Genomic DNA, 18,215 nt, shown 5'->3' with positions numbered 1-18,215 from the left:
TTAGTCGCGTCATCCGCCCGCTGAGCCCGGCTCCAGCCCTGGTTGATGTTGTGCGCCTGGTGTCAATTAGTTAATGCAGAGAGTTGAGTGTGTGACAGCGCGCAGGAGATGCTGCAGTTAGTGTCCCCGCAGGCACGATCCTTTATGCAGAAAGTTGACTGGCTGACAGCGCGCAGGATACTGTGCAGTTATTGTCCCCGTAGGCACAATCAGTCGCGTCTGCCCCCGCCTAAGCCCCGGCAATTGCCACGCCCATTGGCCAGGCCCCAAGGCATGCTTTTTTTTGGGGGGATGTGCCGCGCGATTGTTGCCGGTTGTCGCGCCCATTTGCCACACCCCTTGCTGCCGTGCAATTACAATTGCCGCGCCCATTGGCCTTGTTCACGCCCCCAGCACAATGCACACGTTTAAGGAACGCTTTTTTTTTGTCGTCATGGCGCGCGGGACTACTTTACTGGTAAGGTTCTTTTACCTTTCAAATGTATATGGTGGGCATCTGTATAGCCTATGTCCTTCTGCTGCAACTGCCCTTTCCAACGCTGTATTGGGTGCTGTGATTGGTGCTGTGGTTCCTGAGATTACCCGCCTCAAAGGTTTGGGCTCTCTCTTTATAATATTAGTATAGATTACGTGAGAAATTGGAAAATCTGGCCCTAAGACTTCCATCTTCTAAGGCGGGCATTGCAGGCAGTTTGCTGGGTTAGCGTTATGTGAAAGGCATATGGTGAGCGGAAGTTTGCTCTTCTTGCCCCTGCTTGGACTACGACTATAGGCAGGGCCGGACTGGGAACCAAAACCGGCCCTGGCAAGGTGCTCGGCCGGCCCCCCCTCCCCACTCGGGGGGGGGGTTGGAGGTGCCGCCGAGCGCTTTGCTAGGGCCGGTTTTCAGCCAATTTTGTTGCAGGGCCGATTTTGCAGCTATGCTGCAAAAACGGCCCTGTAACAAAATCGGCCCCCAGGGGCCCAAAACCGGCCCCCACCCTTGCGGCGCACCGGGGGATTGCCTGATGCCCGCTATGGCCAGTCCGGGCCTGACTGAAGGAAGGACTTTTGTGCTTGTTTATAAACTTACCCTGACCTAAGGGACAACTATAGGCTTAGTTTGCTTTCTTTGCATTTCCTAATTTTATACTGGTGCTCAACTGCAGTTTACAGAGTAAACTGAATTATCTTTCACTGCATAAAAACGAATAAAGAACAAAATGTGGAGACAAAGCATGTTGCGTGGTAAAAGGATACGGAGTACAAGAATCTTCGGGAACTTCTGAACGGTGAACTTTTTTGTGCATTTTCTTCTTGCTTTACACCGCTCGCAGGTCTGAAAGAGAACACAATATGGCCGGTTATAAGGAATAAGCATCCATTGATCTATGGCTGCAATGTATGAGGATGAATATTATTGGCAGCCCCGTGTGGCTCAGGGTAAAATCTGGGTAGGGAGCTTAGGATAGGGTGCATTGTGAACAGCGCTAGGAGTTAGATCCTCTGCAAGTGATATTTTTACCAGGTCCCCGAGGTGTTCAGAAGAAAAGGGGCAATTTCCAATGATATCAGCACCACAGCCGGTAAGGACAGCATGTGTAAGCAGCCGAGTTATAAACATCCAGAATGGCTCTTGACAGAATAAGAACTGGTATTTCTTACCGGTCCTTGGGGCTCAATACAGAATATGAGTCCATTTTACATGCGTTGGGGGCACACATAAGAATACTCTAAGGGTCTTTGTAAGCATGTATGGGTTCATGATAGAATGTGTAAGGGTCGGTCCGTGTCTCCTCTGCCCTAGGATGTTTATGATAGAATGTGTGGAGGTCAGTCTCACTAGTATGTGTGCGCTTCACAAATACATGTGATGTCATGTTAGTACATGTGAGGGTCAATTCTTGGGGATGAAGACAGACCCTCACACTTCAGGGGTCTAAGGCTATGGCACCTGATGCTGTGGAAATAACTGTGCGCTTGAAGTCCAGTACATTCACTGGTCCTGCACCGGACACGATACTTGAAAGACATTGTGCTATCAAGTCATTTCCCGCGAAACATTTCAATTTCCTTTCGAATGAGTTAAAAAAACAGTTAGAAGTAAATTGATAATAGACTACAAATCAGTGGGATATGTGTTTGGAATTAAACAACTTTGAGATGGGACAACAACATTGTCAACAAAGAAACATTGTATAATAGATTACATGTTACACAGTCAACTATAAAAGTGCAAATGTAGGAAATTCCCAATTTGGAAAACGTCTTGTGCAATAGTAATTTAGCATGCAAAGATAGCATCAAACAATGGGTCTGAAGTTTAGGCAATGAGTTGTATACATGTGTGTGTTGCTATAAATAACATTATCTATTTTAAGAATTAAGTACAAAAGCTCCAATAAGAGGGCCATAAAATTGCTAGTTCTTCAGGAACATTTTGCATGTATGATTTATTACATACATTTAAAAAAGTATAGAAATGTATAGGTCCAACATGACAATTAAAGTTGGGGGTCAAAAAACATATGAGATCTGACAGTCATGAAGTTCCCTGTTATACTAATCTCTTTTCTTTACTGAGCAACAAAATAGAAATGTGAATTAGGTCTTTACATTGTCAACAGCTTAAGAAGAAATCAGAGGGGATATGAATTTGAATCTAAGAATATTAGCATTTTCTTGGATTCTAAGTCTACAGGAAGATGCACAACTGCCATTAAATACTGATGGAAATGAATAAAATGTCTTTTATACTAACACAATTGTTTGTCCTTTGACAGGCTATCCTTTAAGAAAAATAAAAAGGATTTCAAATTAATGATTTCATGTATGTAAATTGTAGATTTTGTATTCAATAATGTATTCTTATTGGAAGTGATCTGACAGACAGCAAGTGACATACTTTTTAAATTAACGACTATGCATTATTGTCAAGCTAAGACATGTCTGGCTGCGACAGGTTTGAAGTGTATTTTTATAGACTACTTGTACATATACTTTTGGTATTTAGTAGGATTGTTATTGAAATGACATAGGATAATTTTACAATTCTTATTGAAAAATGAAAAGATTAATTTCAATCAGAACATATTTTTACAAGAAATCAGATAGTCCATGCAATTGTTTTAAATGTTTACCATTAAGTCCATAATAGTGAGCACACATTAAACACTGGATTAATGTGGGATTTGAATACCAATGTTCTTTTGCCCACACGTGATGGGAGCTAAATAGACTTGGCTAATGTTCAACACAATACGTTCCCTTTTCTTTCAGTTTTGTGAGGAGAATGCTTGTATATAGTGTATTTAATATTCTAGAATTAGTCACAGATCTGGGTTGAATCCATCATCATTCTTTAGCTCAATTCGCCACCCCAGCTCAGACCCAGCCATATGCAAATCAGTCTTGACCCTGGGTCTGAACTGGGGTGACGAAGTGAGCTAAATGATAATGATGGATTCAACACCGATCTGTGACTGGGGGTGAGTATCTGAAAAGTTTGGGAGCTCCGTCCATCATCTCCTTCTCCATCGCTGGTGGACAACACAGCTTCAGGAGCAAGATTTTGCTTTATCTTTCAACTATAAAATTAAAAATGTACTTGCACTTAATCTGTTTTTTACTGGTGCTGCCTCTAAAACTCACCTCATAAGACTTTAAGAAATCAACCAAACCTATTGGCCTTCAGAAAAAAGTTCAACACTCGTGTTTTTCAGCTTCTTCTGAACTAAAGGCTAAGCAGGGGACTTCTTCTGCTTACTCCATCACCCGCATCCTAGTTTACATTAACAACTTTTGTCAGGGTATCACCTCATATTTTTGTCAGTCCACTACTTAATATTTAAATGCTCTCTGATCTCTGCTTACTATCTTAGTTTACTAATGGTTTTATCATTGCTTGAGGACATTCAGTGTACATCGGATTTGCCTCTGCAACCTAAAAGTTAATTGTGACGCATACTAATGCCTCTCTACACAGTTCTACTGCAGAAAAATAAGCGGTTGATCTATTTTTTTAACAGGCAGAGTTTACTCCGTCGGGGCAATTGAGTACATTACTCTGTCACACTGACGAGTACCTACTTGCCAAACTCAGAAATGACCGCCAAGCCGGCAATCATTTCTAAAGCATTGTCAGGAACGCTGTCACGGTGGTTATTGTGAATTCTGTTTTAAGTTTGGCGCACGGCTCCATCAACATGATGAAGCAGTCTGTTAAATGTATGTGTTTTTTAAAATTTTTAAAAAGAAAATCCCAAAGGCAAGAGGGGCATTTGTAGTAATTTACTGTCCCTTACCGCCAGGGTTTATCTGGTAGTGATGGATAGTAAAAAATGGCTATATGTTCACCCATCTAAATTGGGTGGGCGGACATATAGCCATTTGTCTGACAGCCCCAACTCCATCTGGCCATCAGAGAAATTTGGTCATGGCGGGGACAGAGTAGTCTCAGTCGTTTCCAAACTATGGTTAACCTGCATTTAAATTTGCAGGCGGACCATTATATTGGTGGCAAGCATACTCTGTCGCCGTTGTGATGGAGTGTGCTTGCTGCCAATATACAAATCAGCCCTGAGTAAGTAAAAAAGTAAATATGGCTTTCAGCATGTTGATGCAAAGTTTTACTCTTTCATTTGGTAAATACAATTTCCTTACAATGATAATGTAACAATTTGGACATTTGATCAACAACTATAAGGTGTAAAAATGTGGTGACGTTGCTTTAATGTTTCACAGGTTTACGTTTGAGGGTCTATGAATAATGCATTGTTAACTCTCGTTATTTATATCAATTTGGTGCCCAATATTAGTCATGTACCGAAAGGTCAGTTCAATTCCAACAAGTACATCACTGTTTTATGGCAATTAAGCAGTGTGTTTATCTTACTAATATTTTAACCTTATAATGAAGGAAAGAAAAGTGACGTTTGGGCAAAGCTCAGGTAACCTTGTGAGTTGACTCATAGTAATTGTCTCTCTTCCAGAGAGGGGAAGATTGTTCATCCAGTTGCGTTCTCCCAAAGACAAACACTTATTCACATAGGGGCAACTGGAGCGTGAAGGAGGGACCTAGGGCCTCAAACAGGCCAATCCTTTATTATCTTCACGGGGTATCGAAAGATATTGGAGCAGAAACTTCACTCACTTATCGGTTCATGCTTCATCATTGGTGCAAATCCACACCCTGGTAGGGTAGTACCACCAGGGTGTACTCACCCAAAAGAAAATCTTTTGGAGTTCTTAGATAAAATGAAACTGGATAGTGCAAGGATCCAGAAGAGAATAGTGAGTGGTGAGCTATAAAAATACCTCACAGTATATCCTGAGACAACTTCTTTATTAGTAGGGTACTGGGGGTATGGTTAAAAATATACTTGGAACAAGGTTATATTTGATATTTTTTACTCAATTAACCTTAGTTAATAGGATGCCAACATGTTTCGGCCCTCATGACGAGTTCAAACAGATCTGGGGTCTTCTTCAGGGCTAGACTCATATTCCTGCTTAAAAAAGGACTACACATTCATTATATGTGCGTATAAGAGGACTTTAGCACTCACCTGAGATTGTAATCCGTCTGTGTATCATACCCTGATTTTGGGTTATTCTGGTATAATGCGTGTCTGGTGCCTGGTGCCATACTCACATACTTACCTAGCTCACAAGGACGTATGGGTTGCTCTTGTTACTTGAAATAATAGTGCCATCCTATAGTCACACTTGTGTCAAGGGACTAGCACCACCGGCATGCTGCTGAGCAGCGGTAACCTGTAGGCATACAGGCAGTCCTAGTACTTTGACACAAGTGTGACTATAGGATGGCACTATTATTTCAAGTAACAAGAGCAACCCATACGTCCTTGTGAGCTGGGTAAGTATGTGAGTACAGAACAGTGTTCACAAGGAACTCATTTTGCTTAATCAATATACACTTTTGCAACTAAGTAGTTGCTCTGTTCTAATCTGAATCAGGATACAGGATACATAATGACCTATCTATAAGTCACAGTATTATTCAGAAAAACTCCAGTCTTCCTTAACAAACCCGCATAAACTTCTCATTAAAGTATACCTAGCTTCAGCCGAAGCAGGTATAATGCGAGAACGACCAGAATGCGAGATATAATGCGAGAAAGAGCGGAAGTACTTCTGGTCGTTCTTGCATTATACGGCAACTACCGCAGGCGAGCGACCACGAGAAGCGTACGACTGACGGAAAGATCCCATTACCAAGTGGGTCCATTTAAAGCGTAATCTAACGCACAGAAGATTCTTTGATCCTCCGTATGACCGGGCAGTACTAAACACTGTCTGGATTATCCTTCGTACCTCGACTGCCTCCAATTGATCATTACACAATGCCCCCAGATAAACAGTCCTGATGAGACCCGGTACCCAGAGAGGGTCGAAACGCCGTCGACAACAACAAGAGAGACAGCTGGATTATTTATCATACAATTTATTCCGCTTGTCCTTTTCTTTTTCTTTTTGGAATTCACCAATAACCGTTTTAATGTCCATTTATGTCACAAAATATTCACTTTAATAGGGTTATGGTCACTACACGTGGGGTCACTATGTCACTTCAATTATAAAAATAAAAAAATAAAATCTTTTTACTGTGTATATTATTTCAAAATAAAATTACCCGCTTCGGCTGAAGCTAGGTATACTTTAATGAGAAGTTTATGCGGGTTTGTTAAGGAAGACTGGAGTTTTTCTGAATAATACTGTGACTTAAAGATAGGTCATTATGTATCCTGTATCCTGATTCAGATTAGAACAGAGCAACTACTTAGTTGCAAACGTGTATATTGATTAAGCAAAATGAGTTCCTTGGGAACACTGTTCTGTACTCTCATATAGAGTACCAGGCACCAGATACCTATGATGTCAGAATAACCAAAAATCAGGGTATGATCGAGAGATGGATTAAAAACTCAGGTGAGAGCTATAAGCCTCTTACACGCACATAGAATGTATGTTTAGTTCTTTTTACGCAGGGATACAAGACTAGCCATGAAGAAGGCCCCAGATCAGTTTGGACTCATTGCGAGGGCTGAAACATGTTGGCATTCTATTAATCAAGATTAATTGAGAAATAAATCTCAACTACAACCTTGTTCCAGGTATATTTTTAACCATACCCCATGCACCCTACTAATAAAGAAATTCTCTCAGGATATACTGTGAGGTATTTCTAAAGCTCATCACTCACCATTCTCTTCTAGATCCCTGCACTATCTAGTTTTTATCTAAGAACTCTCAAAAATGTCTTCTGGGTGAGCCTGCCCTGGTGGTACTACCCTGTGGTGGATAGGCGGAGATGATGAAGCATGTCACGATAAGTGAGTGAGGCGTCTACTCCATTATCTTTGGCTACTCTGGGAAGATAATTGAGGTTTGGCCTGTTTGAGACCCTGGATCCCCTCCTTCACGGTCCAGTTGACTCATAGTAAAACACATTCCTGTACCTGTTTATGACCCGAATATTAATTGAACGTAAAATGCAACGGAATATAAAAAAAGATTGGGGTGTTTGGTTTTGTATTGTAGGATTTGGGTTTCACAACAACCTGCAGTTTCCATGAGCATCAATTTACTGCTTTGCCTTACTTTCCAGTTCTCGAGGTGCGGAGTGCAGGAAAGTGGGCAATTTGTTACTCCGGAATAGGCAGAAAAATGATGGGATGTGGCCTTATCCATACCTTAAAGGACCTCCTGTATGGGTTTCTAGGTACTAGCCCTTCCCCAGGACATTGCTACAGATCCTCTACTGAGACACAAAAGAGAAAGGTGACAGTCTGGTGAATGGACTGTCTCCTGTGATACCTACTGGCTTCTCATCTCCATCCAGGACATCTTCCTTGGTAAATAGCTGCATGCAGTCCATCAGGGACACTTCATGGTAACCCTTCTGGAAGGATAAAATAATAAATGTCAGGTGGGGTTCAGGTTTTGACAACTCAAGAAACTGCCCAAATAACAACCAAACCTACCTTAGAAATGGGAAGAGAGAGGTCCCAGAAGGGATCAAAGACTGTGGAGCAGTATCCACACTCAGTGCAGGTGAGTGAACTCTTCAGCTGGCCCACAAAAAGATCTGTGAGAGGCAATACATGAGGTATGAGTGAACACACTGTGCTCCGCCTTTCCATGGACACTATTATATGCCTGGACACTGGTGTAACAACAATCAAATGTATGATGCACATTTCTCTCTTTCAACCCGCGTATTAAAATCTCTTTTCCAAACAGACTGAACAAATATTGCTACATAAATACGTTGATGATTTTCATGGTTTTTGATGGATTTCATTGGATATATTATTGTCTTATTTCCAGCCCAAACAGGAAGTTTACAAATTGTTTTTCTTGAATCTAGGTATGCTATCAAGTCTTTTATGTTATTTCTAAGCTTATGACTATCTTTCGAAATAAACCTTTTCTTGTCATGAGTGGTGTTGGACCCGGTCCTTTGGGCAGGTTCACCCGAGACTTTTTGCTTTTTCCTAGCCTGTTTCTGGAACCTGGATTGGTGATTTTAGGCCTCTGCGCACTTTTTCACTGTGGTACAGTGTAAAGTGCGTGTGCTCTCTGTGTATGTGTGGTAAGTGGCATGCCTTCCCATAGGAATGAATGGGGAATATGTATGCCCATGGTAGATTCCTGATGCGTGGGGAGTGCAGGGTCGAGTTTGATATGTGTGAACTCGTGAGAATGAGTGCTGCATAATGGTATATGCGGCATGGCTGTGTCTAGTCTAGAAGCGCCACTTTTAGAAGTTGGCATATTTGTGTAGTGAGTCTGCTGGCACGTGATTGGGTGATGAGCCTGGCCCAGGAGTGCCTGGGCCTGCTTGTGGATTTACTGTCTGGTTTGAGTGGGACAGGGGCTGCAGGGCCCCCGGAGGGGGTCGGAGCCATCCCAAGGATGAAAGGCCCCATCTGCTATCAGGGAAGTGGGAGGAGATGGTGCCGGGCTGTGTCTGCCTGCCCACCATGCTGGCTCTCCCTCCTGATGGCCCACTGTCACCTCTGACCTGAGGCTGACAGGAGAGGGAAACCAGAAACACCCAGGGATCAGGGCCCGCTTACACAAAGACTTCAAAAGACTTCAAAGCCTTTTCTGTGTATAAGAAGGGTCTGTGTCCCTTTCCAAAATGTTATTGTTTCTGACTTGAATCTGCCAGGGGCGTGCTGCTGCTTGGGTTCAGGGGAATCCCTGAGTCCTGCCCAGCCCCTGGACTCCTGATGGCCTCTCCTGGATCCCTGGACTCCTGGGTGACCCCTCTGCCCTGCCTGGGCTGATGGGGGGACTTGGCTTTGCCCCCCCCCTGGGAAGCTCTGGGACCTTTGCAGCATGGAGGAGCTGCATTTTTCTGGGGAGAGCGCTGGAACTGTATTTCTAGCGCCTGGAGGCGCTGAGCTTTCCCCTGAGCGCCTGGGAGCGCTCTGCCTGTTTGCTAGCGCTTTGGAGCGCTTGATCTCCCCCTAGCGCGTAGGAGCGCTTTATCCTTGGCCATAGCGCTTAGGAGCGCTTTATTGTGTTCTAGCGCTGGGGGGCGCTTTGTGGGCTTTGGCCGGTGCCCACCCGGCATCTTATTACCCCGTTTATTTGATTGATTGGGCAGATCGAGTGTCCACCTCGATTTATTCTTTTTTTAAAGAAGCCGGTGCCCACCCGGCATTTGCCTCCCATTCACCGCCGCCACCCGGGCTGGGAATCGCCTCAAGAACCGAAGGCGCCACGCTCTCATTGGCTGAGAGAGCCGAGCCCCCTCACCAACGCCGCGACGGGATAGGCCCGTGCGGCGCAGCGTCATGGCCCTTGTCGTGCCGTGATTGGAGGAAGAGAGGAGGCTCGTCATCGAAGCCGCGACGGGATTGGCTGGTCGGCGCGGCCCCGGGAAGAGGAGAAGACGCGTGGCCTGCTGCTGGGGCTCCCGTGTGCGGAGGGAGCCCCGGCGAGAGAGAGAGAAGGCCGGCGCAAGGCTCCCCGCATGGAGGGAGAGCCTCGAGTGAACAGAGACCTGCCGTCGCCCCGCCCGCGATGGGCTCCCGGTGAGTCTGGGCTGGGCCGGGCAGAAGAAAAGGGAGAGGCGCCGGGACACATTGTCGGTGTCCGCCCCCCCCCAGTAGCGCGAGCACGCGCTAATTGGCAATAGGAAGCCATGAGGGCTTCAAGGGCGGCCCCGGTTGGCAGTGGGTCGCCCCAACTTGTTTCGCGAGCCCCGAGAGGCTCGTAGGGGCATATTTAACTTTGGTGCGTTTAAGGGCGTCCCCGGTTGGCAGCGGGTCGCCCCAACGTTGTCCACAGCCATGAGAAGGCTCGAGGGGCCATTGTTTGCAGAGCCTGAGGGCTCCCACGGCCATAGATAGTTTTTCAGAGCCTGGGTGGCTCCGTGTGGCGCAGTTGATGTTCAAGGGCTACTGAGAGCCCATGCCACAGTTTTGAAATTCTCCAGCTGCCCAGCAATTAGTGGGCAGCTGCACCGTTTAGGCGCAATTGGAGAGAGAGTCCCTGTGTGGGTCAGAGGGGGCACAGTGGTGCCCGGCCTGTCACAGCTGTCCAGCAATTAGTGGGCAGCTGCACCGTTTAGGTTTTGTGTGATTCCCAGGGGTCCAGCAAGTAGTGGGCTCCTGCTACGTTTAGGCTTTTCTTGAGACTGGCGCTGCATGGCAGCGCGCCCTGACATTGAGACTCAGGGCATCTTTGCCCCAACAAGGCCAGTTGGCCTAGGGACTGCCACAGGTGGTGGCTTATGTAGGTTTTGCGCAATTGTATGGTTATTGCACTTCTGAATGTATTTCCTTGCATCACGTGTTTTTCCTTGCACCTCTGAATGTTTAGGCATCATGTGACTTTTGCGCTACTGTATTGTTATGGTACCTCTGAATGTATTTTTATTGCATCATGTGCTTTATTCTTAACACCGCTGAATGTGTAGGTTTATACATTATGTGTTTCTCTTTACTACTCCTCTGAATGTGTTTCATACATCATGGGTAATGTGTTCTTTCTTAGACCCCTAAATGCTGTGTGATACTTAGGTGGTTGTTCTTTTTAGTACAGGTGGTCCTAGTGAGGTCCTAGTCCCCGGCGTGACATTCTCCTAAGGTGTTTAGGGTTGCGTAGGAGGTATTTACCTGTTCCCAGTAGTTACTGGATGTGATCTATAACTGTTACTTTGTGTTACAGTGATTTTATATACTTTTATTCTAAGTTCTATAAGTACTATTTCTATTTCTAAAAGTGCTGATTATGACAGTGGCCCATGTGGCCCTGTCCTGTGTAAATAATCCCATGTGAATATTGCCCGTGCCAGTTGGCACAATGTATATGTGTGATTCTATCTGACATGTTTTGACGATACAAACGTTATTTTAATATAGCCTTGTGTGGAGTTCCTTTTGTGGTGTGCCTAGTATGTTGTTGCTGTTGTGCGCTGGCGCAAATGCTTTACACATCGCCTCCGAGTTTAGCCTTGCTGCTCGTGCCAAGCTACCTAGAGGGTGAGCAGGGGTTATCTTGGCGTGTGACTTCCTTGCCCTGACTAGAATGGTGGTTTCTGCCTGGCTTTGGCGTCAGCCTTAGCCTACCAGAAATAGCCAGTTCTAACATTGGTGGCAGCGGTGGGATTTGGACTTGTGTTTGCGCAGTGCCACAGCGACAGCTGGCTACATTACAAAAACTCTGCGTTTTTCAGATAGTCACATATTTGGGATTATTGTTTTTGATTTTGTTTTTCCTCAAGAGTGTCATTTTCAGACGGTGTTCCTGCGCTTTATGTTTAGTGACAGATGAGAGAAAATGACAGGGCGGGACGCTAGTAGAGAGGGGAGGTTCCCATAGATTAGGAATACCTTGCTGGGTCCAGTGTCCAATTCCTGTTCCTGTCCCTGTGTGGGCAGATGGAAGAGAGGGAGTGTGGAGGAGAAATTGCTTGCTCAGGAGGGTGGTTATTCCCTGAGTGTAGTGTGTGTGTTTGGATTCCCCAGTATGGTAGGATCCAGTGGTGGCAGCTTAAATAGGTCCAGTGCGTGAATTCCCATTCCCAGTTCCCAGAGGATGGTGCCTGGTGTTCAGTAAGAGGGTGATAGGTTGAGAGTCAGAGGCAGTGAGGAACTGTCTCACCAGTCTGGAGGGGGAGTGTGTGGATGAGTGGTGTCTTGAACTAGAGGAGTTCGTGTGAGGTTTTTTTAAGGAGCTTGCACGTGAGGTGTACCTCTGGTGGTGTGCAGGAGGTCCTGCAGAGGCACTGGACAAGAAGGTGGATGTCTGGCGGCGTGCTGGATGTCTTGCAGAAGCATTAGGGAGTGATTCTAAAAGTAGTGGCTTGTGTATCTGATGATGCTGTGTAGGTGAAGAGGTTCATGTGTAGCCCAGCTAGGTCCCATTAGGATGGTAGGGGTGTAGGGGCTCATGTCCTGTCTCAGTGGAGGCGGAGTGAGTGTGGGACGGTGTGTCCCACGGTGGCCCGAAACCCTGTCTCAGGGCCTGGAGGGTTCCCTAAGGGAGCGCCAGGTCAGGGGCCTAGGCTGTACTTACAAGTCATTTGAGGAGGAGCTTCCTGTGTCTAGAGGACGGGGAGTGTTTGTAATCAGAACTCCGGCGGTCCTAGTGTTGGGCCGTACCGCGCCTAAGTGGAAAGTGCAAAAGTCCTGGTTCGCTGGGCATTTGACCGTCTAGAGTGCTTGACCATTTTTGGGGCCTCTGGAGGTCGTTCCCCGAGGAGGGGGGAGGCCAGGTTCAGGTTCAGCCTGACCTGGAGGGAAGGGCATCTGTAATCAGTGCCCTGACCTGGTGTTGGCTTCCAGGGGTACCACTCCAAGGTGGGAGGGTGCAGAACTCTGGAGGGGGGTGCAGAGGGACGGTGTCCTTACTTCTGACCCTGGGGGGAGGAAAGTGTGTTGCTGATACGCCGCTGGCGTGTGCTCTGTCTAGCCTGAGACATACTGAGAATCCCACTGTGATAGGGAGTACTGGAGGAAAGTGTGTTGATGATACGCCGCTGGCGTGTGCTCTGTCTAGCCTGAGACATACTGGGCCTGTAATCACGGAACTGGAAGGGGGTGCAGAAGGACGGTGTACTTCTGACCCCGGTGCAACCTGAGGGTTTAGATCCTAGGTTGGGAGATTAGGAAACTTCTAGGTCAAGTGGAATCTCTACCAAATTGGATCAGCTGAAGAGACTGAGGGGGCTGCCCTTGCTGTGAGTTCTGGGGCCCACCTGCAGTTGTTGTTTCTACTAAGGTAGAGGAAAGGGGGCTTTGCTGTGTGCTGTGCCCCCCACCTGCTTGAAGAGGGAATGTGCTGTGTGCTTTGTACCTCAGAAGTGGAATAGTTTCCAGGTGGTAGACCAGTGACGGAGTGAGGTCCTGATCTGGTAGGAGAGTTGTGTTCTGGTGAGTGCTTCCCTGTGAGGGTTATTCCTTCACCCTGACTAGAAGCAAGGGTCCCTACTTGGTCTAAGGTACTTACCTCTGCCAACTAGAGACCCCCAGTTCTAACATTGGTGGAGTAGAGGTAGGATGGGGCATTCTTGCCGTGACCTCTGGTCAACCTGAGGGTGTGGTCCCAAGGTTGTTGGATCAGTGGTAGTTGCAGCTACCCTGAGAGAGAGAGTGGAGATTGGCTATGGTGTGCCAGGGGCTACTGCCCCCACTCTGTGGATAGGTTAGGACCTGTGATATTTGGATGGCCTAGGGCCTGGTCCTGGCTGTGGATGACTAGTGTGTACCAGTGGGGTATCCTAGTTGTGCCAGAGAGCTTTTGTTGAGGGAAATCTATGTGGGTTCAGAGTGGCGATAAACTGGAAGGTGTCCCTGCCGTGCAGGCCCGTGTCCATGGTTTTGTCGCCCAAAGCAGTGAAGTCCATCAGTGGTGTGATTGGTCTACCCTGCGTTTTGGCTGGAAGGGGGTCGTGTTGGACCCGGTCCTTTGGGCAGGTTCACCCGAGACTTTTTGCTTTTTCCTAGCCTGTTTCTGGAACCTGGATTGGTGATTTTAGGCCTCTGCGCACTTTTTCACTGTGGTACAGTGTAAAGTGCGTGTGCTCTCTGTGTATGTGTGGTAAGTGGCATGCCCTCCCATAGGAATGAATGGGGAATATGTATGCCCATGGTAGATTCCTGATGCGTGGGGAGTGCAGGGTCGAGTTTGATATGTGTGAACTCGTGAGAATGAGTGCTGCATAATGGTATATGCGGCATGGCTGTGTCTAGTCTAGAAGCGCCACTTTTAGAAGTTGCCATATTTGTGTAGTGAGTCTGCTGGCACGTGATTGGGTGATGAGCCTGGCCCAGGAGTGCCTGGGCCTGCTTGTGGATTTACTGTCTGGTTTGAGTGGGACAGGGGCTGCAGGGCCCCCGGAGGGGGTCGGAGCCATCCCAAGGATGAAAGGCCCCATCTGCTATCAGGGAAGTGGGAGGAGATGGTGCCGGGCTGTGTCTGCCTGCCCACCATGCTGGCTCTCCCTCCTGATGGCCCACTGTCACCTCTGACCTGAGGCTGACAGGAGAGGGAAACCAGAAACACCCAGGGATCAGGGCCCGCTTACACAAAGACTTCAAAAGACTTCAAAGCCTTTTCTGTGTATAAGAAGGGGCTGTGTCCCTTTCCAAAATGTTCTTGTTTCTGACTTGAATCTGCCAGGGGCGTGCTGCTGCTTGGGTTCAGGGGAATCCCTGAGTCCTGCCCAGCCCCTGGACTCCTGATGGACTCTCCTGGATCCCTGGAATCCTGGGGGACCCCTCTGCCCTGCCTGGGCTGATGGGGGGACTTGGCTTTGCCCCCCCCTGGGAAGCTCTGGGACCTTTGCAGCATGGAGGAGCTGCATTTTTCTGGGGAGAGCGCTGGAACTGTATTTCTAGCGCCTGGAGGCGCTGAGCTTCCCCCTGAGCGCCTGGGAGCGCTCTGCCTGTTTGCTAGCGCTTTGGAGCGCTTGATCTCCCCCTAGCGCATAGGAGCGCTTTATCCTTGGCCATAGCGCTTAGGAGCGCTTTATTGTGTTCTAGCGCTGGGGGGCGCTTTGTGGGCTTTGGCCGGTGCCCACCCGGCATCTTATTACCCCGTTTATTTGATTGATTGGGCAGATCGAGTGTCCACCTCGATTTATTCTTTTTTTAAAGAAGCCGGTGCCCACCCGGCATTTGCCTCCCATTCACCGCCGCCACCGGGCTGGGAATCGCCTGAAGAACCGAAGGCGCCGCGCTCTCATTGGCTGAGAGAGCCGAGCCCCCTCACCAACGCCGCGACGGGATAGGCCCGTGCGGCGCAGCGTCATGGCCCTTGTCGTGCCGTGATTGGAGGAAGAGAGGAGGCTCGTCATCGGAGCCGCGACGGGATTGGCTGGTCGGCGCGGCCCCGGGAAGAGGAGAAGACGCGTGGCCTGCTGCTGGGGCTCCCGTGTGCGGAGGGAGCCCCGGCGAGAGAGAGAGAAGGCCGGCGCAAGGCTCCCCGCATGGAGGGAGAGCCTCGAGTGAACAGAGACCTGCCGTCGCCCCGCCCGCGATGGGCTGCCGGTGAGTCTGGGCTGGGCCGGGCAGAAGAGAAGGGAGGGGCGCCGGGACACATTGTCGGTGTCCGCCCCCCCCCAGTAGTGCGAGCACGCGCTAATTGACAATAGGAAGCCATGAGGGCTTCAAGGGCGGCCCCGGTTGGCAGTGGGTCGCCCCAACTTGTTTCGCGAGCCCCGAGAGGCTCGTAGGGGCATATTTAACTTTGGTGCGTTTAAGGGCGGCCCCGGTTGGCAGCGGGTCGCCCCAACGTTGTCCACAGCCATGAGAAGGCTCGAGGGGCCATTGTTTGCAGAGCCTGAGGGCTCCCACGGCCATAGATAGTTTTTCAGAGCCTAGGTGGCTCCGTGTGGCGCAGTTGATGTTCAAGGGCTACTGAGAGCCCACGCCACAGTTTTGAAATTCTCCAGCTGCCCAGCAATTAGTGGGCAGCTGCACCGTTTAGGCGCAATTGGAGAGAGAGTCCCTGTGTGGGTCAGAGGGGGCACAGTGGTGCCCGGCCTGTCACAGCTGTCCAGCAATTAGTGGGCAGCTGCACCGTTTAGGTTTTGTGTGATTCCCAGGGGTCCAGCAAGTAGTAGGCTCCTGCTACGTTTAGGCTTTTCTTGAGACTGGCGCTGCATGGCAGCGCGCCCTGACATTGAGACTCAGGGCATCTTTGCCCCAACAAGGCCAGTTGGCCTAGGGACTGCCACAGGTGGTGGCTTATGTAGGTTTTGCGCAATTGTATGGTTATTGCACTTCTGAATGTATTTCCTTGCATCACGTGTTTTTCCTTGCACCTCTGAATGTTTAGGCATCATGTGACGTTTGCGCTACTGTATTGTTATGGTACCTCTGAATGTATTTTTATTGCATCATGTGCTTTATTCTTAACACCGCTGAATGTGTAGGTTTATACATTATGTGTTTCTCTTTACTACTCCTCTGAATGTGTTTCATACATCATGGGTAATGTGTTCTTTCTTAGACCCCTAAATGCTGTGTGATACTTAGGTGGTTGTTCTTTTTAGTACAGGTGGTCCTAGTGAGGTCCTAGTCCCCGGCGTGACATTCTCCTAAGGTGTTTAGGGTTGCGTAGGAGGTATTTACCTGTTCCCAGTAGTTACTGGATGTGATCTATAACTGTTACTTTGTGTTACAGTGATTTTATATACTTTTATTCTAAGTTCTATAAGTACTATTTCTATTTCTAAAAGTGCTGATTATGACAGTGGCCCATGTGGCCCTGTCCTGTGTAAATAATCCCATGTGAATATTGCCCATGCCAGTTGGAACAATGTATATGTGTGTTTCTATCTGACATGTTTTGACGATACAAACGTTATTTTAATATAACCTTGTGTGGAGTTCCTTTTGTGGTGTGCCTAGTATGTTGTTGCTGTTGTGCGCTGGCGCAAATGCTTTACACATCGCCTCCGAGTTTAGCCTTGCTGCTCGTGCCAAGCTACCTAGAGGGTGAACAGGGGTTATCTTGGCATGTGACTTCCTTGCCCTGACTAGAATGGTGGTTTCTGCCTGGCTTTGGCGTCAGCCTTAGCCTACCAGAAATAGCCAGTTTTAACAAGTGGTTTTAGAATTCCACATTAATCAGTTGATTTGTCTCCTAATCTACTTCTTCATACCTTCCCATGTGGTAATAAGGTACTTTCAGGCTTATAGGTACATCTTGAGTGTTTTGGAACTACGTGGATATATCTGTTTGTGTTTGTAATTGACATTATCAAAGACACCTCCAATCAAACCTGCTGCAGGCATATTGGGGTTTTTCCAGAATTAGGCCTATAACTAAATTTTACACCCTCAAGGAACACATATCCGAAAAACAAACAAGGCCTGGTACCAACTCCAGTAGCAGCTGGTTCCAATACAAAGTGGTGAGCAGAGCGGGGGGGAGGGGTAAATAATAATTAAAAAAATGACTAACCTGCCGCTACCACTTCCGGTCGCCTCAGTGTTCCTCTGCTCCAGGAAATACACAAGCCAGTACAGGCTCCCAGACTCCTTACCCAATCCAGATGCTGTCTCATGCTGGTACCCAGCATGACAGCAGTTCCAGGATTGGTCTGAGCAGTCTGTTTAGGTGCTCACTAAGGGACTGGGAGCCTGTGCCTAATCTCCACCCGGTTGTGCATCACAGATGGATAAGTGCGCATGTTGGTTTGGCCATCCTAAGACAGCCAGCCAAACAGACATGCACACTTAAGTGTGCACCACCACTCCACCTCTCGGTCCCTGCCGCTGTCACTCGAGGAATGCTTGGCCCCGCCCAAGACTTGAATCGGCTCACCTATTGTAAAATAAAATAATAACATTTTTTATTATTATTTTATTTTTTCTCTGCTGGCGCAGTGGGATGACACTCCTCCACCATTACGGAGGAGCTGCTGCTGCCCAGCTCTCTCTTCTAAATAAAGTGAAACCATTTGCCATACTTGATGGCCTACCAGACTCCACACTGGCACCTCTTAAGCACATCCTACATGTTGCAGCACAGCTCATCCAAGGCTTGATAAAACATGATCCCATCACACTCGTCCTAATGGAACTCCATTGACTCTCCTTGCTGGCCAACACCATCTTCAAAACCAGCACCATCATTTGCAAAGCTGTCACAACTGGTATCCTTCACTTATCTAGCAGACTAGTTCACCATCTCTGGGGATTCTCTGCACACTTGCAGCCAGGATACCTTCAAACTGCAGGCTG

The 18,215-nt window shown here is 47.7% G+C and overlaps 1 protein-coding gene across 2 annotated transcripts in view; it reads right to left on the bottom strand.

The window, feature by feature from the left end:
• USP2 (ubiquitin specific peptidase 2) overlaps positions 1-18,215 on the bottom strand; it is a 257,507-nt gene that overhangs the window by 46,417 nt on the left and 192,875 nt on the right. For both annotated transcript variants that reach the window (XM_078682174.1, XM_078682175.1), the window contains 3 exons: positions 7,986-8,089; positions 7,823-7,903; positions 1,240-1,318 (listed from right to left, as the gene is read on the bottom strand). In XM_078682174.1, the coding sequence (XP_078538300.1) occupies positions 1,240-1,318; positions 7,823-7,903; positions 7,986-8,089 (264 nt within the window). The remainder of the gene's footprint in view (positions 1-1,239; positions 1,319-7,822; positions 7,904-7,985; positions 8,090-18,215) is intronic.

The sequence above is a fragment of the Lissotriton helveticus genome, chromosome 3_1, assembly GCF_964261635.1.
Source record: "Lissotriton helveticus chromosome 3_1, aLisHel1.1, whole genome shotgun sequence".
NCBI lineage: Eukaryota > Metazoa > Chordata > Amphibia > Caudata > Salamandridae > Lissotriton > Lissotriton helveticus.
Note: the sequence above shows the minus strand (reverse complement) of the source record. Positions and strands in the feature narration are given on the sequence as shown.